This window comes from Halichondria panicea, chromosome 5 (assembly GCF_963675165.1).
Source record: "Halichondria panicea chromosome 5, odHalPani1.1, whole genome shotgun sequence".
NCBI classification, from domain to species: domain Eukaryota; kingdom Metazoa; phylum Porifera; class Demospongiae; order Suberitida; family Halichondriidae; genus Halichondria; species Halichondria panicea.
The window spans coordinates 6,636,117-6,663,922 of NC_087381.1; the positions used below are offsets into that span (position 1 = coordinate 6,636,117).

Here is a 27,806-nt window from a genome sequence, read left to right on the forward strand (position 1 = left end):
TTTCATCCATAGTAGACTACCAGTGTACTTGTCGCTGATTTAGTATCTGCTTTACTATATGGGAGTCTGCTTAACTTGCAAAGTATATACTGCAGCGAGCGATCGTCACGCTCTTTGCTCTGAAATGCAAATGCAGCGATCGTCATGCTAAAAAGAAAAGCTTCAAGCAACAGACAGACAGACAGATATCCGGTTGCTGAGCTTTTCTCTACAGTACTCGAAACTATGTGACTCGCCCCAATGAGTTGCTATGGAGCACATGCAGGAATTGGAAGCTACCCAAGGTCAATCGCTCCACCATATATAGTTAGCTTGGTTGTATGTCAGCATATACTGTTGGAGAGAACTACACTGCTATTATAAACCAATTGCTCAACCAACACCATGCACCTCCGTTGCTTTCAGTTCACTTTTTTGAGATGATCGCACTTCCTGAGTTAACATTAATCGCTCCATTGTTCCTATCTGCTCTGTTATTGCTCCATCGTGATTGTTACTTAGCATACTGTCTAAGGTAATCAAACTGCCTGAGTCAACATTAATTGCTCCACCCTCACCAGCTCTGTTATTTGTCAGCGTACTGCCGGAGATAGACACACTGCCTGAGTTAACATGAATTAATCCACCAAACTGAAGAGCTTTGTTATTTGTGAAGGTACACCGAGTGATCACTACAGTATCAGATACCACTTTTTCAGCTCCTCCGCTCAGGGCACTAGTATAGTTGAAAGCTAGCCATTGTGAGAAGTGTGAGTTGATGTGAGGGTGGTGTGGTGTTTCCTATATACATGCAGTGTAGATCTATATACATGCAGTGCAGATCTATATACACAGTGCTTCTGTTTCCTGGTACATCTACAGTGTATGTAGTCAGAAGTGATTGTTGCTATAATAGATCTGCTGTAGTGATTTTTGTGCTGGCTTGCTTTTGTTTCATAACGACATTTGTGTGACTTGATTTCATGATGCTTATATATATATGGCCGGTGTAATTGTACAAACGTTTGCTTCACAAAGACTGAAGTTTTACACTAGTATAGTACAGGAACTCGTCCATATCGACAGTACATAGACTATTTCTTCAGTTTACGAAACAATAAACCACATCGAACATTGTGACTGACATGAGCATGAATCGGACAGTAGGAAATGTAGCAACACTGCTACACTGTAGCACAGCTCTTTTGTGTGCTCCAAAGATCCCATGTTACCACTGTGTTAGATCGAATGCCAGGCAAACGTTAATTAATAGCACATGAAAAGATTTACGAATGGAAATTATACATGAATGACAATAAATTATTACAAAACCGTCACCGTCAATTGACGTACAGACTGCACACTACCGCTAGCAAAGTTTGAAAGACTCCATATCATCAGGCTGACAGCCTTGGGGTTCCCCCTTCTCGTTATAGCACACCATTTGCTCAGTATATCGTTAGTGTCGAGAGTTCATCTCTCTAAATCACTAAAGTTATAGTTATATTGGCACTAGCGACAATCCATCCGGACAACTTATTCCAGTACATGGTTGTCCATTGCATAAAACCTGCATACGATGATTTGTAGAACAACTATCTGCAGAATACTTGCCATGGCCATGGGCATAACTTTTAAGCTATACCAAGTTGCTGAAGTCTGGGTATAATGCACAACAGCATCATTGATATGCAGTCAGATCAGGCATGCATGACTTCTATTTCCCATGAGTGATGATGCTGAGTGGTATACGTTAACTATAAGTAATTACAGTTCATTGATAATTATGACACTTGGATCTCATTATTGTACTATGACTTGCAATTGGCTCTGCTGCTCAGATGGTTTGAGCCATATATACTCTACCTAGCCTCGATTCCAGCCCGAGTTGTTTCTAGCTAGGCCGGCAACTAGGCCTGGTGTTGATTGTATCTGGGCGTGTATCTGGGCGTGGTTAGGAACCAAAAAACAAGAAGCAGAGAGATTTGCAAGAACAACACACCTATCTACATGGGCCGGCAGTGTTGGTCCTACCTACTAGTTTGTAGTCCATCACAAAGGGCAGTGAGTGAAAGCAAGAGACTTGCCATATCATGTTGAAAACCATGGCAAAGACGTTTCTTCCTTCTGACAAGAGCTGGGCCTGTTTTGCAATGAGAGTGGGGCCTTCTTGTGAAGCAGACAATGTATACGTTAATCTGAACAACTTAAACTTGCAGTAGCTAGCTAGCTAGATAATCTATGGCTAGATTTCAGTTACTTCAGAGCATACACGGAGCTAAATTACGGTATTAAACTTATACGGTGAAATATGACAGGAAACAAAGTGTGAAGAATCTCTGCTTTGGTTTCCGATTCCTGCCACGCCCAGATACAATCAATACCAGGCCGTATTTTTCAACTTCGTTCTATTAAAAAAAAATCGGCCTGGGACCGAGGCTAATACTCTACCATGCAGGAGTGCAATTTTTCTTTTTCATCCACTAATTTATGCTGCTACTATTGATTTAAAAGAGTCTAATTGAGTGTGAAATCAGTATGCCGAGGATTTCAGGACCGACATACATGCACGTACTGTAGAACCAAGTTTCTGTATAGTTGCATCGTTCTTTTCGATAATAGTATTACATAACAACCAGCTGTACGTAGGTAGTCTTCTACATGCATGTAAAGATTCAAGCTGTTAAGAAACGTGCATGTAGGGAGATCCCTTTTTATTAATGGCCGTGTATAATTATGGTGAGAACGATACGCTCCTCAATTATGGTGCAAGATCGCCTCAAGGCCACCCCATGCATGAGCTTCAGAACCTCTACTGCCTTGTAGACAGAATGTCAGAAAGATCACTCAAAGGACTTGAGTGTTTCAGACTGCTTATGCAAAGTGGTTGCTGCATTGTACCCGATCGAGCCCCTCCTTCCTTTTCTGCAGAAAACTGCTGAGCCAGCAATAATTAATAACTGGTAAAGATCATCCCACATTCTGGTTTACACACCTAAAGCGCATGCGCTGTAAATATTACTAAAAAGCTGACACATGATATTTCTCCACATTTCTTCAAAAATCAAGACCCGTTCTCTGAAAACTCTCGATTCTTCTACTCGCCAATCAGGCAGCTGGCCACAAACATTCAGCACATACGATATCTTCTGACAACGCTACACGTACATATATGGCCAACAATAAAACTCTATGCTGGTTAAGATGTCGCCTAACCTTCTCCCTCCTACGCTTAGCCATCCAAGCAATTAGAGGTGCAAGATCGTCGGTGGGACATGCAGCCAGGACACCCATTGAGATCGACTGATCTCAGCAGAATCCCATCTCACAGGACAGTAATTAATATAACAATAGTAAGCTACTATTTTACGTGTACCCTTGTCACTGTACATACCATTCTCTAGTAATTATTTTTACCCCACCTGGGGCCTGCAAAAAAACAAACTTCAGCTAGTCTCATATTTTAGCCGCCCTCTAAAAGTTGGGCGGCCTAATCACGAGTCTATGTTATAGAGGGCGACTGATTCATGAGATAATGTTTCTGCACGCTTTCTGTTGCTGAATCTGTTGACAACTAGTTGTGTTTGGTGTCTGTGATGGTTACTGGACCTAACCCTATCAGCACATAATAGCTATTCTAGCTAGATCCAGTCCTGTTCTATTGCTGAGTCAGCAAAAACGAAAAGCAATTTGGCCTGGAATGTCGTTAAAAGGTCATAATTAGTGAAAGTTCAAGTGATGTCCGACCTCCTCTGATATCAAACGTATATAGTATAAACTAAATTTGTGAACATTCTGTCAATTGGGAACATTCTGTCAATCTGTCAATTGTGAACATTCTGTCAATTGTGAACATTCTGTCAATTGTGAACGCTTATATCAAACCTATACCTTACATGATTCCAAAAATAGAAAACTAAATTTGTGATCATTCTGTCAATTGTGAACGCAAGCGAAAATGTTGAGTTGTCTACATGTACATGCATGCAAATAGAGATCTATATGCATTATTATACTCAGAGTGCAACTGCTCAGGTAGCTTCTTCACCAGTCCTGATAGCAGTATATATCATTGTGATGGTGTGATAGTATCACAATTTATGCCCCACCAAAAAACCGTCCACAAATCAAACAGTGTATCGGGGTTTCTGGGCAACCAGGAAATAATGGTAGCTACGCCCGGCCCAATTTGTCAATCAGATGGAATGATTTTGATTTAGGACGACACGCGCATGCGCATGCATACAGTGTAAGCCTAAGGGGGAGGGGTTGGTGAGCAAATTCATACCAGGTGTCAATGAGGAATCAAATTTGATATTCATGATTTATATTCCCTTCCTAGATCAACATTCCAATTTTGTCTGTCTGTGTGTGGTCTGTCATGGACTCGACTTACGACTATAGCCTCAATGGCCGCTATACATATCAAAGGAGAGCCTATAATTATAGAGTCAACATAATGCACATGCACTTTGTGAATCTGTAGAGTACTAATCAAGGGCGTTATGCAACGACTATCAACAAAAATCTATTATGGACTAGATTTCTTACCGTACTTTTCCACCGCCCACTTTAGTTTTTGCTCGCAAGCTAGCTGTTGCATGCCTCTCTCTTTTTAGACGTGTTACTATCTGCTGTGGACAGCTACTGGCACTGCATACTACTGATGCATGCATGATATTGGTATTGACGGTTAATTGAGACACTGGAAGCAACTTCAAGTCACTGCCTGAAATGAGGTTAGTGGTGGACTAGCTATATATAGTATTGGCTGCATGGCATGTATACGTACTACTGCTGTGATTGTTCATGATGTGCTGTGATTTATCCTGTTCTATCTTTGCATTTATCATGTTGCATCCTATGAGATCAAAGAAAACAGCTAGGGGTGCCAATAATCTGCCAATGGCACAGTTCACGTTAGATATACTGCCACAATCCTATAGAGTAACCACCGATTATCGAACACGTGCTATTTTCGAACGCTTGTTCTCGAGGATAGCGGCTCAGAGCACTAAGCTGATAGTACCTATAGGTATAGACAAGGTAAGGCTCTATTCAAGTTCGAACGATTATTGCCTTTTTCTTTATAATCTCCGGTGTAGCCATGACGTAATACTGCAACTTTAGGAAAAAATGGAGATTATGAATAAAAGATATTAATCGTTCGGATTTTGATGGCAATACTGGACTTTTTCAAGAGGCCACCATTGTCTAACGGTTTGAAGTCAGACCTAGACACCAGAGCTGTACACAGTTTACTAGTTGTATTACGGTCATGCATTGTAGCTAGCTGCTTAGAGCCTTCTGTCGATACGAGAGAGAGAGAGTTCGAAAAATCGTGGCTATGTTCGAACTAAATCTGTTCCAATAGTTGAGTATTTGGTCCTGTCACTCCGCCGAAGAAGCTTTTTGTTAGCCGTGAGTTTGGACTTGAATAGAGCCTTACCTTGTCTATACCTAGGTACTATCAGCTTAGTGCTCTGAGCCGCTGTCCTCGAGAATAAAAAAAGTGCGGTGAGCACACTAAAACCTAGTCTCATGAATCAGCCGCCGTTCTTTTGGAACCACCGTCTGAGCACTCTTGTCATGAAGTCATTTCAAAATGGAATGTTGATTGCTCACAAAACCAATGGAATGTAATTAAATCGTTATCTTACGCCCACACATATTTCCTAATTGTTATACAAATCGCCAAGCGAAGGCATCTCTCTCTACTTGTGTTTTGCTGTGGTGCTAAATCTGTGCCCAAGGACCCCTGCTTGCCTTGCTTATACTTCGTAGCAGCTTCTATGTATGAAGTGTTTACCATGCGTAATGCATGCGTAATGATTATCCAAATGTGTTGAGCAAAGTGCAGTTCTTTGCTGCCTCCAAGTTCATCACCTGACTGGACTTCTGCAATTTGATTGGTCAAGACGGAATTCTGTCTTGGCACATAAAACGATGACAAGAGTGCTCAGACGGTGGTTCCAAAAGAACGGCGGCTGATTCATGAGACTAACTAAAACCGTCGCATATAGCACACTTTTCAAAAAAGCGTGCTATATGCGACGGTTTTAGTGTGTCCACCGCACTTTTTTTCAATCATTTTTTACAGTGTATCTGACCACAAGCCACGGTATATGGCAGTTATACCCTAGTTTGTTGCATGTTTGAGCAAAAGATCAAAGAAACCACAGTGCAAATATATGGCATATTGCACAGTGAAGCCAGGCACATCAAAGCTAACAAGTCACCACAGTGCAATATGCCATATATTTGCATAGCCAGAAAGCTTGGACAAAAGTTGGAATGATCTCTTTTATATTGTTCCTACAACTCACTTTTTTGTGGTATCAAAATAAGGAATGCGGAAGGCATGAACTCATTATAACTATGCTTCTCCCACGCAACAAATCAGTTAATTGCATAATCACTCGTGCAATAACTAATACGTATATTAACTGCCATATATCGTGGCTTGTGGTCAAACTACATCTACAGCTAGAACTGAATACAGTATCCCACTTTTGCAACAAAATTGACACACACTGTTTCAATTCAATTCATCCATAATTAATTTTTAAAACAATGACACACCAATTCAATTCAATATTAGAGCTAGAGAGAATTCAATACAAAACAGACTACTAATGATTTTAGTCATGAAAACGAGCCAAGTTCGAGCGATGAACAGTTCCGAAAAGGGAGGCAAATTTGGAAGAACTCCGTGAACGATACTGGTTTGTTTGTGTTGCTTTTTTTCAACTTTCAACATTGGTTGTCACAACCTGCTTATCATTGCTGCATGGGAACAGGAGCAGTAAGAAGGGTCCAGACTGCCAAGTGTTTATCTGTTTCCTTCACAATTCGTCAGACTAAAGAGACTGCACTGGGCCAGTAGGCTTGTGGAATGATATTTTCGGGTACATTTGCACTCTCTGTAGACAAGTAGCACCGTGTACTTTCTTGAAGTGCCTTCTATAAAGATGCAGAAACACAGCCTTCACAATTGCTTGCTTGAATCATAGACGCTTGCTTGAATCAGCCATCGCTTTTTAAAAAATTAATATGATAGGCAAATTCATTGCATGGCTATAGTAACAGTGACGGCAAACAGTAGTTATAAGCATATTCATTGAAGAAGCATGACAGGAAGTAGCTAAACATAGTACAGTTCTAAACATAGTACAAGCCAGTTAAACTATGGCCTCTCGTGGTATATTTGATTTAGCCGAGTTGGTTTATCTGATTACTCGAGCGTGTAAAGCAAATATACCATGAGAGGCCATTGTTTAACTATAACGTATGGATATCACTGAAGCCGTCTTTTTCCAGCTGCACTACTCAAAAAATTGTTGTCCCCGCTGTGTTGGGCCTATGCACACGGCTATATGTATCAGCACATGCGCATTGAGCTGCTCTTTCACATGGTATATTTAACATCTTGCCTCGAAGTACGCTTCGTGCAGTACTGCTGAAAGAAAAGTGACCGCATGTGACTATAAATTGATAATGGCTTCGAGATCTTCTTAGTACAACCTCAGTGAGGTTCTAGGCAGCTAGACAGTGAGAAGAATGATGTTTATGGCCTTGCATGTTGAGTGAGAGGACAGTGACTGGGATCATAGCTAGATAAGAAACTACCTCAAGCTAGAAAATATGAAATATAGAGCCTGAAGAACCTGATGAAGAAGCTCTTGCGATGGACTAAGTTCCTGGATCTGGTAAGTCTTGAGTAGCATCTGTAGTCTTGATAGCTTCAGTATAACTGTATTTAGGCTAGTTAGTACAGCAGTGCACGTGGACACCATGAGCCACTATTTAAGTTGTAAACCTGTGTGTAGGTGAAGAAAACATTTCCCAGGAAAATGGTGTCTGCCGATGTGACCTCACAGACAAGTTTCTTCTGATCCTGCTTGAACCATGTCTCCGTGAGAATATTAAGAACACATAATTATGTTATAGTGTCTTTAGTCACTTGGTGCCTTCATACAATATTGTTTGTGTACATGCATAATTATAAAAGTTTGTAAACAATCGCTAATTAGAGGGGTGGTCAGTTGCTAGGTAACGATGATGGTGTCAAGATACCTCTGGGGTCTGCGCTACCTGTGAGAAATATTTTATAAGTCATTTCAATGTGTGGTTCATGATAATTATATGAATTTTTAAAGAAAAACTCTGTATTTTCTTTTTTTAATCAGTTAAAACGAGGAAAGGGTTAATATACTTATCTCACAGACTACTGACTATGCCTTTGACAAAGGTTTGCTCCCACTGTTTTGCTACAGGCCATTTAAGACGATCAGTATGCACTATATTAACTGTGGACACCCCTTTCTTGTGAAACAATCAAAGCACATTGCAAATTATTTACCTCTTCTATAACACTCTAATACTTTTGAGCGAAAGCAAAAACATGGCGAGAAGCATTAGCAAGCGCATGCTTGCAACACTCGTATCGTTGCTTTTCCTACTATACGGTTGCGGTTACAATAGCTAGTATCTGTGACGTTGGTCTGGAGGAATGCCTTTTGTGTACAGTCTATTGGAGTTGCGTACTCTTCCTTACTCAAATTATTTCAGAGTTTTAATTTCCTTGTTGTTTTGGTACTCATAATCATGTCATCAAACTGATTATGCGAATTTTGCAAGGGGTTACAAACATAATATCGCAGAGACCTAATTAAACACGAAACACGATCGCAAAGGACACTTTTCTGCTCGTTCTCACCAGAAAATAGTAAATAATGTTAAATGCCTTTTTAATGCTTTTCCGTTATTGCACAGTTGTTAGCTGACTGTGCATGTCTATACGTAGCTGTCCCAACTGCATGGAATTGATCAATGGTTGCAATGCGACAAAAACTAACAGCTTCTTTGCTTCTAGCCGTGTTCTCGATTCTTGGATTTTCGAACGAATTTAAAAGCTTTTTTCTCTAATTATGGCTATATATACAGTGAAGGAATTATCATCCTTATGAGTTAGCCTTGCACTAGCTGTACACGTTTGTTAGCTAGAAGAGTCCGAAAAGAACTCTACCTCTTTGCAGATCCACCCTTTCTCTATTTAGACACTAAAGCTTGTATATATACCAGGGGCGGATATAGCAGCTAGCAGAGGGTAAATATAATTATATTTGTGTCTCACTCATTGGCTGTGGAAGTCACACTCAGACTTGGTACTACCTAGCTGAGTAGCTGTTGGCCTATCTATTACAGTAGTGTCTTTTAATAAAAGCTCGACATTGTCAAGCTGCACTACAGTGCAGACTAGACTCGACAAGTAAATTCAGAGTGCAAGAGAACCTCCGCAAAATTATTACTATCACATTGATGCCGCACCCACCGGAAATGACGTCAAAAGGGGCGTAACCCCAACTTTTTTTGCGCTACCGCGCGAAATGCTCCTTACCTCTCTTGCTCTTTTTCTAGATCTGCCACTGTATATAATACCCAAACCTTCACTCATTTTATCTCCTCATAATTATAGTGACAACCTTGAAGAACAACTCTACTGGGCTAGTCATGATGGCCGTGACCAGGAAGTACTCGAGCTGCTACAGAGAAGAGCTCCACCCAATGACTTTAAACACACTCTGACAATGTGGAAAGGTGCTACAACCAACTTTTACTTAGAGCATGGTGGACGCACTCCGCTACACATGGCATGTGCTAACAACCATATCTGCAGTGCAGAAGCGCTCATCAAGTTTGGAGCCATTGTTGGTGCTGAAGATAATGATGGTTGGACCCCCTTACACTCGGCATGTCGCAACAACAGCAAGGGCACTGCTAAACTGTTACTGGAGCACCACTGCCCCACAAGTGAGACTATAATTATTATACTGCATGGGTATTTGTCTATAGCTGTGTCAGTAGGTGCTGCTTGCATGCAGGGCACATGTCATCTTGTCCAGTAGTTAGCATATGCAGTAGATACCTTTTTATGCCTCGAGGCGTATATAGCCGCAAGAGGGATACGGTAAAGCTGACTGTGTGTGTGTGTGTGTGTGTGTGTGTGTGTGTCTGTGTGTGTCTGTTCCAGCTGTAACTGCTCAACGGTTGCAATGCGACGAAAACTAACAGCTTCCAGTGGCGTAGGAAGATTCTTTCAAGGGGGGGCTCATAGTAGTCTGGCCACGCCCTCCCCAACTTCGTATTCTTGCAAAGACTGAAAGAGGCTGGAATTCGAGACTAGGCTCATAGATCAATCATCACTATCTCTGTGGTAGATCTATCACTTTGCACTTTAGACTTTCGAAACCTAGCCCATCATTGACGTAATTTACAGTTTAATAGCCAGCAGGCTGCAGCCAGCATGCTGTATAGCTAAGCTAACTCAACAGTTCAAGCTACACATTGTTCTCCAACAATCAACACTTCCTACGCGCCACTGGCTTCTATATAGGCTTCTAGCCACGTTCTCTTGGATTTTGATTCGTGGATTAGCAAACTAAAGCTTCTTTCTCGAGTTATGGCTAGTTTGACTCACATTGAAGGCTGTTGCAGTATCTTCAAAATCTTTCATAGCATCATGTCATCTGTTCGCACAAACTTTCTATTCAACATATGAGTTAGCCTTGCACTAAAGCGCTAGCTTTTTGTTAGCTACAAGAGTCAGAAAAGACCTATTCAGCTAGTAGCCATTTGTGAACTTGATCTCTTTGGACACACCCTTTAGTGGATGTAATGCGCATGCGCGCTCGTCCCCAAGTGTGAGAGAATAATAGCGCATGCGCATTACATCCACTAATTTTACATCCACTAAATTAGTGGATGTAATGCGCATGCGCTATGCATGTACACAAGTCTTTCTTCTCAGTTATGATAGATATTATATACACCGAACTCCAGATCCTGGAAGAATCAATTTTCTTCTTTCTTGAGGTCCCGGTAAGCCACATAACATAATACAATAGATAACTACAATAGATGTATGTAAATAAGTATTTTCTTCTCAGTGAATTTATATAGAATAATAAGCTAACTTTAATGTAAAATTCATTATAGAAACTATTATATTAATACTCTTGAGCGAAAGCATAACATGGCGAGAGGAATTAGCATGCACAGCGCAGCTTGCAACACTCGTATATATATCAGCAGTGGCGTATCCAGCTAGGGGCTCAGGGTGCTCAAACACCCCCTATAAGCTTAACATTATAATTACTGTAACTTATTGGATAGCTGGACGCTGAGGCTGAGCCTGCACTATATAGCTATAGCTATAGTCTGGGCATTTCTTGGTCCCCGATTGTTTTTTCTTCGGAGTTTTGAACTGCCTGTACGTTTATTCGTGATATTTTCTGTATTCTGAATCGCCAACTGCTGGCCCAGACTCTGCCTCTCATGGCTGTGTAACTATACCTTGCATGTGTAATCGGTAAAATTGTCCAGTCGGAGCTTCAGTGACAGTCCGGTCAATCCATTTAGTCGGTGTGCCTACAGCTACTTACTTGATATGTAGTCGTGGCCATCTGGTCTCTGCTTTCATACGGATGTGCATACTTTGCAACGATTGTGGTTAGTCACAAAAAAGTTGCTTGATACACTCGAGAATCGTTTTATTCTTTAAAGAAAGTGTGTCCCGCTGCCACCATGCACGTAATGTATATTATGGTTCGATGCAAAAATACTTACGTTATATGAGATGCATTAATTTAATATGTCATTTCTACATTAAATTTCGTTTTAATGTTACTGTAACGAATAATATTATATGTTTGTACAGTAGAACCTCGATTATCCGGCCCTCGATTATCCGGAACCTCGATTATCCGGCTTGACTTTTTTTTATTTTATCAGATTACATAATTCATAAAATGGGCGTGTCCCTAAAATGCGCATGCGCGTTGCAGTTGTTACCATGGAGACATGCCTGCTTTTCTTTTGCGCATGCGCAGACAACCATGTGACACTGCTGTTCATCAATAAAGTGGGTGGATCAAGGCGTGGTTTATCTATTCGATTATCCGGCATATTCACTTATCCGGCCTGCTTCTGGAACCAAGGTGTCCGGATAATCGAGGTTCTACTGTACTGAGTGTGCATGCAGTGTGTACCTGTGCTCGTAGAAGATTCTATGTGATGAAAACTTCCCAGGAACAAAATTAATTAGTAATTTGAAGAAAGGCCTATAATAGAAACTGAGATGGCTGCATGACATCTCACTATACTCTACCATAATTAAATCTACTCTACCCCCAAAATGAATAGTAAGACATGAGATGGCGTATAGAGACACTGCATGCCAGGACAGGGTGAAATGGCAGCCTTGCTTATACTGCTTGTTGAGTTAATTGTCTTTGCAGGATTTGTAACGTAGAAATAGCTACCATTATCCACAGTCCAGTCCAAATTAAGTCCATCTGAGCTACCGTAAACTGCCTAATACTACATAATTATACTCTTAGCTATGGCTATAATTTTACAGTTTAACTTTTTTCAGTTGATACAAGGCCACTCCAATTAAGTGACACTCGGTTTCTAGTTCACCGCCCGTATCAGATTCATCCCATTAGTTCTACTACGCCTGAACACAATGGTCTATTTGGAGAACAAAATAGGGTGTTAACGATATTCATTTGCAAAATAATGGTATTCATACGGTGAAACAAGCTAATGACATAATGATAAAAGCCGCCTCTCGCCCGCATGAAATTAAGAATGTTTGGGACCAGAACTCAGAGTATATAGTGGCCTATTATTGTATGTTGCGTAAACGTTTGGGTGAGTGCTATAGTCAGTTCATGCCACTCCTGTTCAACCAACCATGCAGATATCAAGAACAAGCGTGGACAGACTGCTGCTGATCTGGCCAGAGTATTTAATAAGTACTCTACGTTGGCTGACTATGTGGAGGCGTTCCAGCCTGGAACTAGAGGTGAGTTGGTCATCAGCTGTTGTACTACTAGTCCAGCTGTTGTACTGGGATGAGTTGCATGGTCAAGCCAACGTCAACGTATAGTGTTCCCGTGTAATATCGTGCACTGTGTATACCATAATTACAGCGGGAAATTTTTGTGAAATGCACAATTTTTGCGTTTTTCGAGGGCAGAGCAATTAATAACCTCTACACACGCTCACCTTTTTTTCTATTCTTTATCAAAATACAGTATTAATTGAAGGAATAAAGAAATGTATAGAGGTATAATAATTATATAGAGTTAGGAAAAAGGAGAGCCTGCATGTATTGGGAAGTAGCGTGAGGGTAGAAGGGTTTATACACTCAGAATTCTCTACTGCATGGTTTCTATATATCTCATCTAAACATTGTGTAACTATTATATATGCAGATCCTCTGTCCTCGTACCCAACACTGGACGACTTAACTTTTATGGTACAAGATTCACGTTGTGATCTTTTTGTCAGGCATGCATACGAAAAAACAACCAAGGTCCCTTTACTAAAACTCCGATTTGGAATAGCTCATAATACCGTCTGTTTAAGCGACACGGTTTATGATCTCCATCAATTCAAAATCAAGAATATTGACATGCAGTGGAAGGATATTGTGGAAGCTCTAGTGAGCATTGAAGCGTACGACATGGCAAATAACATCATATATAATTATGAAGGTATGTGTTCACGTGATCTCCCAATTAAGGTCGGCAAACAACTGCTCCTGTCAAAGTACAAGTGCATACATATATCTTTCTACCCTGAAAAACTCCATTACTGCCTGGAGTGGAAACAATTAATTTTATAATGACTAGAACTTTCAGCTTTAACACAAGCTTTTCCCTTTTGTTAATTATATATAATTGTATAATTATGACTCGAGGCGTAGCCACATGATGAATACGGTAATGCTGACGTGCCTGTTTGTCTGTGTGTCTGTTCCAGCTTAACAGTTGCATTGCGACGAAAAATAACAACTTCTATAGCCATCACGGTATCTTGGATTTTAATTCGTGGATTAGCAATATTTCTCGAGGTATGGCTATAGTTTGACTCACAGTGGAGGTCTCTTTAGAATTATTGTTCATAGCATCATCTGTTTGCACAAACTTCTAATTCAACTTATGAGTTAGCCTTATACTAATGCCCATTAGCTGTTTGTTAGCTAAAGAGTAGCAAATTTAAAGAGCTGCAAAGCTCCACTGCCAGAAGCAGCCCCTTGTGAACTCTGACCTCATTGTAGATCCACCTAATTATTATTGAAATGCAAAATACGTAATGCAACTACTAGATATACACATGTTTCAATTAAAGATTATTCATCAAGCCATCAGATAGATTTCTGTTTCCTTTCAGCTCCTCTCCATGCACTGCAATGTGGGGATCATTGTCAAAAATTGCTATACAAAGAAAACTATAATTACTTCTTCTAATAGCTTTAAGCGAAAGAAAAGCATGGCGAGAGGCATTAATTAGTACAGCGCAGCTTGCAGCACTTGTTATTATTAATAATAACAGTTGTATGCTATCGTAGTACGGCCTGGGTCAGGCACTGATAACGTTAATTTTATTCATTACCAACATTTAATGTAGATGATGTAGATGATGTAGTGTTAATGAGATTCATAATTAATGTCACGTGTAAAGGTAGCCTCGACCCCAGGCCGATCCGTCTCCAATTGAACGCTAGGTCGCCTACTACGCCTGGTATTGATTGTATTTGGGCGTGATCTGGGCGTGGTTTTTTAATATATTGACTCTGTGGTACAACAAAAAATGAATCCTCCAACAGTGGTCTTCAACAACAGCCTCTGGGGAAGTATACAGCAGGAAATACTTCCCAGAAGACACTTCTTTGGCAGTGGCAACCAAATCTTTGTCGATTCCTTTATTGCTACTGAGGATGGCAGCAGAAACACCTCTATTGTTTAGACTCCTGACCTGGTCAATCATGAGTCTCATAATGAGAGATACAAGGGGAGAGACAATTAACAAGAACAACACTTTTGTCAACAGGAGGAGCCTTGGTCCTACCTAGCTTGTAGTCCATTAAAAAGGGTAACAACTGATATAGCAGAGAGACTTGCCATACCCCGTTGGGAACCAGATAAACACGTCCCTTCCCTCTTACAGGAGCTTGAGAGCCTGGGCCTGTTCTGCCATGAGAGTGAGGCCATCTTGCTTCAAACAAGACAACGCGTTGCATGCCATAGCTAGCTAGCTATAAATTGAGAACATGACACGGAGCTACATTACTGTAACTTTTACAGGAGTAAAATGCCTCTAGTACACCTTTAGTATTACAGAAAAAAAGCAGGAAACAAAATGTGAAGAATCTCTGCTTTAGTTTCCCGTTCCTGCCACGCCCAGATACAATCAATACCAGGCCGTATTTTTCAACTTCGTTCTATTAAAAAAAATCGGCCTGGGACCGAGGCTAGTGTAAAGGTAGCCTCGTCCCCAGGCTTTACTTTTTCTTGTTCTTGTCTGAATAATTATAAATGAGCTAGAGATGATGGGAAGTACTAAAGAAGGACATGATAGACGTGAAAGAAAAAGTAAAGCCTGGTATGCGAAGCCGCGTGATCCACATACATTTTTATTAACGTGGGCGATATGTAGCCCACAATCGTGACGTACAGTATTCGCCCACGCATTAATTAAGAAACTAAGAAAATCTACCAAGGCCAGGATCTAGGAGCAGACTGAGAGACCAAGCTCAGTGCAGAACCAGCATGCCCAGCTCTGATAGCAAGTAGCTTAGTAGCTACCTAGATGATAATGATGACTAAGCTATTAGTCTAGCAGATCTCTAGCTCAGCATGGCACAACAAATAAAACTATTTAAATAGTAGAATCTAGCTAGATCTAGTACTAGTAGGTATAGCTAGCAAGCTTGTAATACACATTAAACCATGGATAGAACAGTAAGAGGGATTGGAAACCAAAATGTTTAAACACTCCGCGTTATAGGGTGTGGCTAAAACTACAAAGGATTATATTTATAGTCAGCATGCTCATTACCTGTCTTGCTGCCATACAATGTGCTGTACATAGAAATGGTGAAATTGATCACTTTTCAAAGTAAAGCTCTAAAAGGTCGACTAAGCAACGCAGCCACTATTACTAAACAAATAAATGCTATACAAGAGAAAGAATAGCCCTTACTATGAAGTCGTGGGAGGTCAAGGCCCGTGGTGTCTCTAAAAGTATACTAAAGCAGTTTAAAGGACTATACTGCAAACGTTTATGAACAGTACAGCTTATCCATAGCATAAAACCATTCTATATAGCACTTAGATACATAATAACCAAGTCAAGCAATGTCCTTTGCTGTTTCGGCTTCACAGCAGGGAAAGAGAAAAGTTGACAAGGAGTAATTCAAGCTAAACTCAACAAAAAGTAAAAACAGAGTAAAGACAACGGACTTAGAGCTTGTCAGTGGTGTAAACTTACTTCTCTAGAGTACCTCCCAGCCCCTGAGTGATCTCTAGTGGATAGGAGAGTTAGAAACAGTTAAAATACAACCTGAGTACGGTAAAAACTAAAATATTCGCGAGCGCGAAATCATAACGCGGAGTGTTTCACCCCTTGACACAGGGCGGCCTGGTCGTTTCCAATCTCTTTCCTGTTCTATCCATGATTAAACTACTTGCAAATTCCAGATCTATGGTCATGCATGGACATCGATTCACCATTCCTGCACAAAGTTAGCTACCTAAAGTGGGTTGCTCTAGTGAGTGCATTCTATGGCTGGCTGGACTGGTTCGAGGAAATTGTAGGAGATAAGATCAATCCAAAAGGTACTTATTGCTTTCACTCAACTTAAATTGTTAGTGTGAGGTCGACTACACAACAAAAACACATAATATATGAGGTGTGTCATCGTATTTTAGTGTCATTTTAACAGATCATTTCTACAAAAAGATGCGTTTCGTTTAACGTTACTGTAACGAATGTGTCAGTGATCCAATAGTCCCTATGATAATGCCTTACATGCATGCATGGTGATCTTCCACAGAGCTAGTCAACAAGGCTGGTGACACTCCACTCTCTCTGGCCTGTGGTAATGGCCACTTAGAGACAGTCAAGTACTTTGTGAACGAGCATCATTGTGATCCTAGAAGTAAGTTATCGTTGTACATGTGGTTATTATGCCTCGAGGCGTAGCCACACGAGGGATACGGTAAAGCTGACTGTGTGTGTGTGTGTGTGTGTGTGTGTGTGTGTGTGTGTCTGCAGTGGCGTAAAACCAGGATTTTGGGAAGGGTAGGGCTCAAATTGTAGATTTAAAAAAAAAGGTCATCACTTTTCCTCAGCAGTAAGCATGCGCATCAAAAGGCCCTACCCACATGACATTATTCTATAGTAATTATGCATGCAGTACTTCAGAATAGATAGACAGAGCTAGATCTCAAGCTAAGTTGCAGTTGATGAAGCACAAAAGGGGCCCCGTGAGCCCCCCTCTGCCTACGCCACTGGTATGTTCCAGCTGTAACTACTACACAACGGTTGCAATGCGACGAAAACTAACAGCTTCTATAAGGCTTCTAGCCACGTTCTCTTGGATTTTGATTCGTGGATCAGGTTCTTTATCGAGTTATAACTAGTTTGACTCACATTGAAGGCTGTTGCAGTCTTCAGATTCTTTCGTAGCATCATCTGTTTGCATAAACTTTCTATTTAACATATGAGTCTAAAGCGCTAGCTTTTTGTTAGCTATACAAGAGTCGGAAAAGATCTGTTAAAGCAGCTAGCTATAGAAACTTGATCTCTTTGCAGACACACCCTTTAATAATTATTTCTGTGGATGTATCATCCCCACATGTTTAATACTATTGGCAGAATCGACATACTTCCATAGATGCCAACTGTCCCGAATTGGGTGAGACAGTCCCAGAATTAGCACCCCTGTCCCTTGTCCCGAAAGGAAACTGCTGATCAGCTCAGATATCTCGGATTTTCGAGGTTGCTGCTCCTGAGTTGGGTTACTATACTCCAATAAAGCTTTTCAAGCCTGGAAAAGTTTGGAAATTCTGCTAAAATCTTAAAACAATGAACAGAAACAAGAAAACTTTAAGCTAGCTAGCTCGATCAACCAATAAGTGGGCGGGGCTAACTTACTCTTGTACAATTAATGATGACGTCATTATTGTTATGAGCATGCGCAGTGAGCTAGTGAAGAACTGAGCCTGGAACATTCCCACAACGAATTTTATGAAAACATGCATGGAAGAAGGTATATGAATTGTTGTCTTTGCACACTGCTTAAATTTATTGTGAATTCCCCCAAAAGTTGCCTCCTTTGGTGACAGGCTAACGCCGCCATGTTTTGTCCCTGAAATTTGGCTGGGGAAGTTGATACCTATGTACTTCTTTTTCTTGAGGTCCTGCATGGTATACCGGTAAGCCACAAAACACGACAATGCATGATACCATAATAATTTATTAAATAGATACAATAGATGCTGCTTGTTTAGATACTATACTGCATGTCTGTGCTTAAATTCTCTCTTACTCTGTTCCTAGATTTTCTCCCACTGTTTGGCTACAGGCCAACATGCAGTTGCTCAGGTCATTGAAGATTATTCATCAAGCCATCAGATAGGCTTCTGTTTCCATTCAGCTCCTCTAAATGTCCTAAAATGAATTCAATTTTGTCAACAATTGCAATCAACAATAATAACGTAAAATTATACCTCTCCACCTCTTCTAATAGTTTTTGCGCGAAGCAAAACAACGGCGAGAGGCATTAGCACAGCGTAGCTCGCACCACTCGTTTTATATGCTGTACAAATCAAACAATCATCACATGTACACTTGAACACAGAACATCCATGCATCATTCCGTACAGGTACAGTCAACAAGGCTGGTGACACCCCATTCTCTCTGGCCTGTGCTAATGGCCACTTGGACACAGTCCAGTACCTTGTGGACAAGCATCATTGTGATCCTAGAAGTAAGTTATAATTTTTATTTTATTTTATGGAAACAAATTTATGCAATGCAAAGGTCAACAGGAAGTAGCTATTATGGAGCTAATATTAATCAGAGACCTGTAAACACATAATTATTACTAACAATAATAATATAAACTATAGTACATTAATTTGTTGCAGCAGAGAGTTAAATTGTGCCACAGAGTTCAAAGTATTCATGTCAAATTTTAGTGAGTTCCATTCTCTAATAGTTCTTGGGAAATAAGAGTAATAGTAGTAGTTCTTTTTCGCAAATGGGACAGTTAATTGCTCTGTGTTAGCATATCTGTGATGGTACTTGGGCTCTCTAGGCTCTATAGGAGGGAGCGGATAGTTGACAATGTTCTCGTATAGTAGTATCAGCCTGAGCTGCCTCCTTTTGCAGCTTAGTAATGATAGCTTGCTTTTATTGAGAAGAGCTGTGGAACTACTCCTCCAGTCTTTTTGGCTGACTCTTAAGGCAAATGTTTGAAAACATTTTCCAGTACTTGGATTTCTTTCCTTAGGTGAGGGACCCAAACTGGGCTAGCGTACTCCAGTGGAGGCCGAATTGTTGTTTTATAATAAATAGCCTTAGTAAACTGTCTGAGGTCGAGTATTTATAGAAATTTCTGTATAAAACCAGTTTGTTTTCTTGCTTTCTTTGCAATTTCCCTTATGTGCAGTGACCAAGATAGATTAGTTGATACTAAGGTATTTGTACTGATTTTGTCTAACAAGTATTCGGTTTTTATTATCATTGAGTGGAATAGCTGCTTGCAAAACATTCCTTTTCTTCGAGAAAACCACGTCATAACAGCATTTAGACGAGTTAAGAGTCAATCCATTTTCTTCAATCGAGTCACATAAAGATAATATGTCCCAACTAAAAATCCTCATTGTGTACCCTTTTGTACATAACTATGTCATCTGCATATATTCCTAGCTTGCAAGTACATGATTTCTTGTGAAACTTTGTCTATGTAAATGAGGAAGAGCAAGTGACCTATATAGCACAGAGCCCTGAGGAACACCTGAGACCACGGGCAGAACACACGATTCCACTCCATCCAACACAACTGCCTGTTGTCGCCCCGTCAAGTAATTTCTTATCCACCAAATGAGATACGGATTGAGATTTAAATCAACAACAAGCTTATGAATTAGAGTTGAGTGAGAGGGACCTTGTCGAAAGCTTTGCTTAAGTAAAAAGAGACAGAACATACCTTGTGACCTTGGTCCACATGCAGCCTCCAGTATATATAGTGTGTGAAAGAAATCAAGGCACTGATCGTCGATTTTCCTGCTGTAAAGCCCCATTGTACTTCTGAGGGGTGTACATGTGGTTATTTTATATGTTAAATTTTCTGTACAAATTAAGAACACATCATTCCATACAGGTACAGTCAACAAGGCTGGTGACACCCCACTCTCTCTAGCCTGTGCTAATGGTCATTTGGCCACAGTCAAGTACCTTGTGAATAAGCATAGCTGTGATACTGGGAGTAAGTTTATGTATCATTCTAAGTCTGTCTATCTTTATCCTATGCATGATCTCATGTAAAGGTTGACTGTTGTATCACACCCGTTAATTATGCCTCTGCATGAGCAATTAGTTTTAGTTATTTCCCAGCACGAGCGGCCCGAGGGCATTATGTTGCTCGAGTGCAATATTTGGCTTGTTGCACAAGGGTGCCTGCAATAACTAACTTGTTGCCCAATGACGTCAATTAAGTCAAAAAGTATGCAGATTTCATTCACTGCTAAAATATGGCCTGGTATCTAATTTTGAGCGAAGTAAAACAACGGTGAGAGGCATTAGCACAGCGCAGCTTGCACCACTCGTTTTATATGCTGTACAAATCAAACAATCATCACATGTACACTTGAACACAGAACATCCACCATTCCGTACAGGTACAGTCAACAAGGCTGGTGACACCCCACTCTCTCTAGCCTGTGCTAATGGCCACTTGGACATAGTCAAGTATCTTATGGACAAGCATCATTGTGATCCTAGAAGTAAGTTATCATTGTACATGTGGTTATTTTATATGTTAAATTTTTTGTACAAATTAAGAACACATCATTCCATACAGGTACAGTCAACAAGGCTGGTGACACCCCACTCTCTCTGGCCTGTGCTAATGGTCATTTGGCCACAGTCAAGTACCTTGTGAATAAGCATAGCTGTGATACTGGGAGTAAGTTTATATATCATTCTAAGTCTGTCTATCTTTATCCTATGCATGATCTCATGTAAAGGTTGACTGTTGTATCACACCCATTAATTATGCCTCTACATGAGCAATTAGTTTTAGTTATTTCCCAGCACGAGCGGCCCGAGGGCATTATGTTGCTCGAGTGCAATATTTGGCTTGTTTCACGAGGGCGCCTGCAATAACTATCTTGTTGCCCAATGACGTCAATTAAGTGAAAAATCATGCAGATTCATTCACTGCTATTACACACAGTTGTAGCCTCGGTTCCAGGCCGATTAAAATAATTATGGACTGGTATCTATTGCATGTGAGCATTTTCTTGAATTAAGTTCACTAACGATCGTGTAGAGTGCTTTGGACAAGCCTGAGCCTGTGATCGACCATTCTTCACCAGCACTACATGCACCTATTGTGATTGATCGATTGAACCTGACTATGTATAATTATATATAGCATCGCTTTGCAAATTTAATTTACTGCATGCACTATGATATATAATTATATATCACTACATAGGCACAGTCAACAAGGCTGATGACACCCCACTCTCACTGGCCTGTACCAATGGCCATTTGGACACTGTCAAATACCTTGTGAATGAGTGTCATTGTGATCCTAGAAGTAAGCATTCCCTAAATAAATTCGTCACAAAGTACACCTGCATAATTATTATAGGTACAGTCAACAAGGCTGGTGACACCCCACTCTCTCTGGCCTGTGCCAATGGCCACTTGGACACAGTCAAATTCTTTGCAAACGAATGTCATTGTGATCCTAAAAGTAAGTTTTATCATTGTACATGTGTTTGTATAGCTTTTTCTAACTAGAGCACCAAAGTGCAAACCCTCGGCTGGTGACGTGACGTGACGTGATTATAAAGAAACCAGAAGAGTGATATGCATGTAGTGATGAATGTCATGTATGACTTATTAGCACAGCAACTCAGGAGCTAAACCAGACTGGAGGCATACTGGAAAACTGGGTTTTATATGCACTGTGGACTAGGATCACAGCAAAGAGCCTGGACCCTTTCCCACAAACAATCAGTAATTATTGGCTTACGTTTTGAATAATAGCCTCACTAGTTTATGTTTCAAATAATAGCCGCGTTTAGTAGTAACGCAAAAAGCTTCTTAGGTTTAGATCGCCTTTTATGCGAAACAAAAACTTCTTTGCAAAATCTGCCAAATTTAAGCCTTAGTTTTAATGCTACAAGTTTCCCTACGTACAAATTGTGACACCTAAATCACCAGGTAATCCAAACTAAGCGACAGACACACACACGGACACACACACACACAGACTGACAGACTACTGTAACCGAGGCCGCCTACGCGCCTCGGGTTAATAATTCTTGTGGCAATCTTGAATGTTGTGGCATACCTAATGCTCGCCACCATAAAAAGTATTATAAACCAATGCATGTGTGCATGTACAGGGTCAGTCAACAAGGCTGCATGGTGACACCCCACTCTCTCTGAAGGGGCGGATCCAGAGGTAGTACGTTGGGTTCGTACGAACTACCCTTCCAGCTAAAAAAAAATAAATAAAAAAAAATTAATGCCGTGCATTGTACAGTGTGACCCAAAATGTACGTGTGCTGCAAACTGTTAACTTTCCAGTGTCCACAATTTGCTTGATCTACAGTTGCAGTGAATGAGGCTGGAGACACTCCTCTCTCCCTTGTGTGTTCCTATGGTGACCTAGAGATGGTCAAGGCTCTCATCAACAAGCATGTTGATCCAAATAGTAAGTGTTTATCAGTGCTGTTACGTTGTTGATGGTGGTCTTCCACAGAGCCAGTCAACAAGGCTGGTGACACCCCAATCTCTCTGGCCTGCAAAGGTGGACACTGTGAAGTGGTCAAATATCTCGCCATTACTCATCACTGTGATCCAAAAAGTAAATTACTACAATGAATTTGACATACATTTACCTGCCATAATTGGCATGTTTGCACAGCGTGTAAATGCCGTGCATTGTACTGTCGCAAATTATGAGTGCAATAATTACGGCACGTTGTATTTTTTTTACGTGCATATATATTGGATCCAACCATATACCGTATAATTATATCTTGGTAAGGGAAAAATTTTGTTATTTTCGTGTATATAATATATTATTATGCATAATATATATGCATATGATTGTAGTGTGGAATATACTCAACTGCAGCATTGCCCAGTGCTTTAATGTAGGAGAGGGTGTTGATTCTGGTGTGTCTCAACCACAACATTCACTAGCGCATGACACTGAAGGTATAATGTTTAAGCACTTGACGTAATAATTATATTTGGTTGCACAAGATTACTCGCACGGTGAAGATATAGCAGGTGGTGGAGGTGGGACTCATGATAGTGACACCCTGCAGTCAATGTGTAATGTAATCAATGTAATCAATGTAATCAATGCATATATATTGGATCCAACCATAATTATACCATATAATTATATCTTGGTGAGGGAAAAAATTTGTTATTTTCGTGAGCAAAGCTGACCTCGAAGAAAATTTTACACATAAGGCATGGTTTACCAGAACGCATGCAATGCAGTGTGCATGCAATGAAGTTCTAGTCCTATAGTCCTAGTAGACTATCGCGTACAAAAATTACCCACTATATATATATACGGTAGCAAAACTATTCTGCATGTGGTTGAGGCACTCCTCTGTGCACCGCATCAATTTCTTTGAATGAGAACTAGATATACCTTGGATAACAAATTAGTTTTTACGTGGGCCCTTGGACCCTTGTGCATCATGCTGCATGCATATATCCTCGGTGCGCATGCGCAAGCGAGGTATACGGTAGTGTGTTTGTGTGTGTGTGTGTGTGTCTGTCTGTCTGCCTGTGTAGACTGCTACAGCTGCTCAAGGATCAATGAAGAGGCTGTTAGTCATGTTTTCTTGGATTTAATTCGTGGATTTGCAAAAGAATGCTTGGTTCTCAGAGTTATGCCTAGTTTTGCTTAATAGGAATGCCATTGCAGCCTTTTCAGAAAAGTGCGTAGCAAATCTTGTCCATGGAGTGTTGCTACTCTACTTAGTAGTTAAGCTATATTGGTGGCTGTAAGAGAGCTGCAAGACTCGATTTCTGCTGATACAGCCACTGACTTGAACTTTTGGCATCGATCGTTTTATCATGGCTGATCAACCCACTTTTTGATTCTGCATGCCTGCAATAAAATAATTACCAATGATGTGGCCATATCCTCTCATTTCCTCGAGGGAAAAAAGGGGGGTTTGGTGAACTGCGGGGCCACTCCCTCACTGTGCCAACATTCAAACCATGCACTGCATGCCTGAACAGCAGCTTTTTAAAGCCTTATGCCGATGATTGTTTTGGCCGATTGGCCATACCACATTCAATATGCTTATCTATAATTATACTCTATAATCTGGGAGAGTGAATGTTTAAGCTCCCATAAGTGTGAGAGAGTGGTGCACTGCCCCGACAGCGCTCAAATTTTAGTCCAATAATTCACACCTGCATGTACTCAGGTGTCCTCTTGCTAGCAGTAGAGCTTGAGCAAGATTCAACGGTGGAGTGTTTTTTGGCAGAATGTCATTGTGATCCGAATGTGACCGACATAGAAGGCAAGACACCTCTCGATTTGGCCAACAACCCTAAGATCATAAAGCTCCTCTTGAAACACGGAGCCAAGGCTGCCAATGTCTACAAGAAACACAGCAAGCTCATCGGAAAGCTCTCCTCCGAGCGACCCCCACACCTTCCTCTGTTTGTGCTTATCATTGGCGATGGTGGCGTGGGGAAGAGCACTCTGTTGAAGTCCATTCTGAGCCCAAAAGGATTTTTGTCCATATTCCAGAAGGCAAGACCCGTAGATGGTGTCGATGCGAGGACAGTGGGGATCATACCGTACGAAGTATACACCAAAGAGTTTGGGAGAATCATCTACTTTGATTTTGCTGGCCAGAAAGAGTTTTACACGAGCCACTGTGCCATTCTGGAGAATGCTGTTCAAACCTCACCACCCATCATTATCCTCTGTGCTAAGCTTGTAGAAAGTGAGCAGGCAATTATTGATTCCATGTATCGTTGGTTGACCCTCGTCCAAAACCAGTGCAATAATCTGAAAGGTAGAGCACATGTGATAATAGTTGGTAGCCATGCTGACCAGGTGAAGGAAATGGGAAAAGATCCACGAGCCAAAGAAGAGATCTTTGCCCACATTATCAAGCAATTCCCAAAGTTTGAGTTCACAGAGTTCATTCCAATGGATTGTCGCTTTGCTGATTCGAATGACATGACAAAAGCAAGAAAATTGATTCAGAAAAGCTCCGCTATTCTCCGTTCTCCAGAAACCATCAGCCTGAATGCTCACACCTTTTACATCTACCTTGCCGAAAGCTTCAAAGACGACCTTGCTTTGTCTTTGGGAAATGTTTACGAAAGAATTAAGAGCGATCTTAATGAGGATCTGTCAAAACGCACCCAAGATATTCTTTCTTTCATACCCAGCACCGTCCCTCACCTTGTAGAGATCTGTGACCAGCTGCATAAAAGAGGTCTCCTCTTGTTTCTCCGCAATGACAGATCTCCAGAAAAGTCTTTCTTAGTGATTGATCAAACAACGCTTCTGTCCAGAGTCAATGGGACCGTGTTTGCTCCTGAAAGTTTCTGCCAGCACTGCAAGCTAGCTTCAAGCACTGGAATGGTGCCTTTGTCAAAATTCAAGAAAGCATTCCATGACCTGGACATAGAGATGCTGATTGCCTACATGTCGCATTTAGAGCTGTGCTTCGAAATCACAGACAAGCAAATCTTGGATTTCCTTCCGAAGGAGATTGCTCCTTCCACTGACAGAGATGCTTCTGTTCCTGAGTCCGACACTCGATACCTCTTCTTTCCAGGGCTCATTCGAATCGAAATTCCAGAGAGAGTTTGGATAGGCGCTCAAAGCATCAACTACCACTTTGGTTGGATACTTGAAACCTCTCAAGATACCGAGTTTTTTGATTCTCGCTGCCTTCAGATCCTCATTCTGAGGATAGTGTTCATGTTCCGGCTTGCCCCTGCCAGCAAAATTTTGCTCAATGTCCCTTCCCTGCAGAGATACTGTTCTGTGTGGAAGAATGGGATCTACTGGTGCAACGATGATGGAATCACCGCACACCTCGAGCTTGCTGAAAATGGTCGATCTGTTGCTCTCAAAATGCGCAGTGACACAGTTCGACCTGAAGGTCTGATTCTTCGCTCCAGAATTATGAGCACAATCCGTGAGACTGTTGAAAGTTTTTGTCGCAATGTAAATGTGATAGAATCAGTGATTGATCCAGATGAAGTTGTCAAGCATCCTCTGAAAAATCCCTCTGACCTCCCATTGGTCAACATCAAAGATATTGCAGCAGCTGTCTCCTCCAACAGAAGAATGATGAAATCAACACAACAAGTTGCCTTTGCCTTCAAGCACCTCTTACAGTTTGAGCCGTACGCTGACCTGGATCAAACCACCATACAGTGTATCCACAGTGACAAGAATGCCAAGAAAGATGAGAAAATCTCCAGAGCTTTCATTTCCCATTTTGCCAGCCAAATTTCCGACCCCGAAATTGAAGATCATGATCAAGTAATTCGAAACAGTCGCATGTACAGAAGAATCCTGAGCCCTTCCATTGTCAAAATTCAGTCAGTCAGTCCCAGACAGGAGGTGGTCCAGGCCCTTGAGACGTGGAGTAGTAAGACTGAGGGAACTTACAGCTGTCTGAGGGAGACTCTCAACAAGTACAGCGTCTTTACTGGGAGAAACCCTCTGGTGAGTGGAATTCATTTTCTCGTGTATAATAATTTTATGTGTAACTTCTCTTAATAATTTGTCCCATGCATACAGGACCTAGCAGGTGTGGCTCACAGCGAGGTTGATCTCTCTGTATTCCCAGAACCTCCTGCTACAGATGATACAGGTTTGTATATATTCAATTACAAGTTGTGACCTCATGGTTCATCACCACATGCAGGAGAAGACTTGCTCCCACTAGATAAAGTGAAGAATGCAGTCATTGCAATCACTGCTGACTGGTACAGTCTGGCAATACAGCTGGATATTGGCTACAAAACTAGAAGGGTATGTAGAATGTATCAGAGTGACAATCATGTAATGCCTGAGCGAATATTCATCACTTAGACATTGTTGTCATGTCCAGGTCATTGAGCGTGACCACCCATCGGCAGAAGCTAGATTCCATGCCATGTTGCAGCACTGGGTGAGGAGCTTTGACACATCCACCGATCGCGAGGCACCAGCACCCGTGGTGCTTTCATTATTATAATGAATGTCAAACACCCACCTATACAGGAGGCCTGAAGTTGTTCTGAATGAGCTTCCCCACCATGACTATGATTACATCAGTGTATTTCAAGAGGCAAACTTGATGAGTACCACTTGAAACCCTCAACCCTCTACAGTAGGGGATGATGTTTCAGAGGTGCAGTTTGAACTAACACCTTGTGATGCTTATGGGTCTGGAAACCCTCAACCCTCTACAGTAGGGGATGATGTTTCAGAGGTGAAGTTTGAACTAACACCCTGTGAGGCTTATGGGCCTGTGACTATCCCCATGTACGATGACAGTTAAAGCTATAATTATAATTTATAACTATAATATTATAGTACTTATACGGAAACTGATAGCTAGTAATGTAATGGTGAGTTTTAATTCTTCCTCATCACTATGTTTTGTAATTATTGTAATTTTGTACACTAAAATGGGTTAATTAATACATGCATGCAGGAGAGACA

The 27,806-nt window shown here is 41.0% G+C and overlaps 1 protein-coding gene across 1 annotated transcript; it reads left to right on the forward strand.

Moving 5' to 3' along the window:
• The first annotated feature begins 4,505 nt into the window (after window positions 1-4,505).
• On the forward strand, window positions 4,506-27,353 carry LOC135335870 (uncharacterized). Its single transcript, XM_064531497.1, has 18 exons — window positions 4,506-4,718; window positions 9,458-9,792; window positions 12,746-12,850; window positions 13,263-13,544; window positions 16,533-16,670; window positions 16,889-16,993; window positions 18,723-18,827; window positions 20,226-20,330; window positions 20,743-20,847; window positions 20,925-21,029; window positions 21,564-21,668; window positions 21,723-21,827; window positions 22,695-22,796; window positions 22,845-22,949; window positions 24,547-26,822; window positions 26,898-26,970; window positions 27,025-27,131; window positions 27,211-27,353. Exons 1-18 carry the CDS (start codon window positions 4,714-4,716, stop codon window positions 27,334-27,336), a joined length of 4,389 nt encoding a protein of 1,462 aa, XP_064387567.1. The 5' UTR covers window positions 4,506-4,713; the 3' UTR covers window positions 27,337-27,353.
• Window positions 27,354-27,806: the final 453 nt, after the last annotated feature.

Excerpts from the sequence above, each read along its gene's own strand:
- LOC135335870 (XM_064531497.1), top strand. Across the intron at positions 22,950-24,546 it reads TCATCACTGTGATCCAAAAA|GTGTCCTCTTGCTAGCAGTA; the intron begins GTAAATTACTAC and ends GCATGTACTCAG. Across the intron at positions 27,132-27,210 it reads TTGGCTACAAAACTAGAAGG|GTCATTGAGCGTGACCACCC; the intron begins GTATGTAGAATG and ends TGTCATGTCCAG.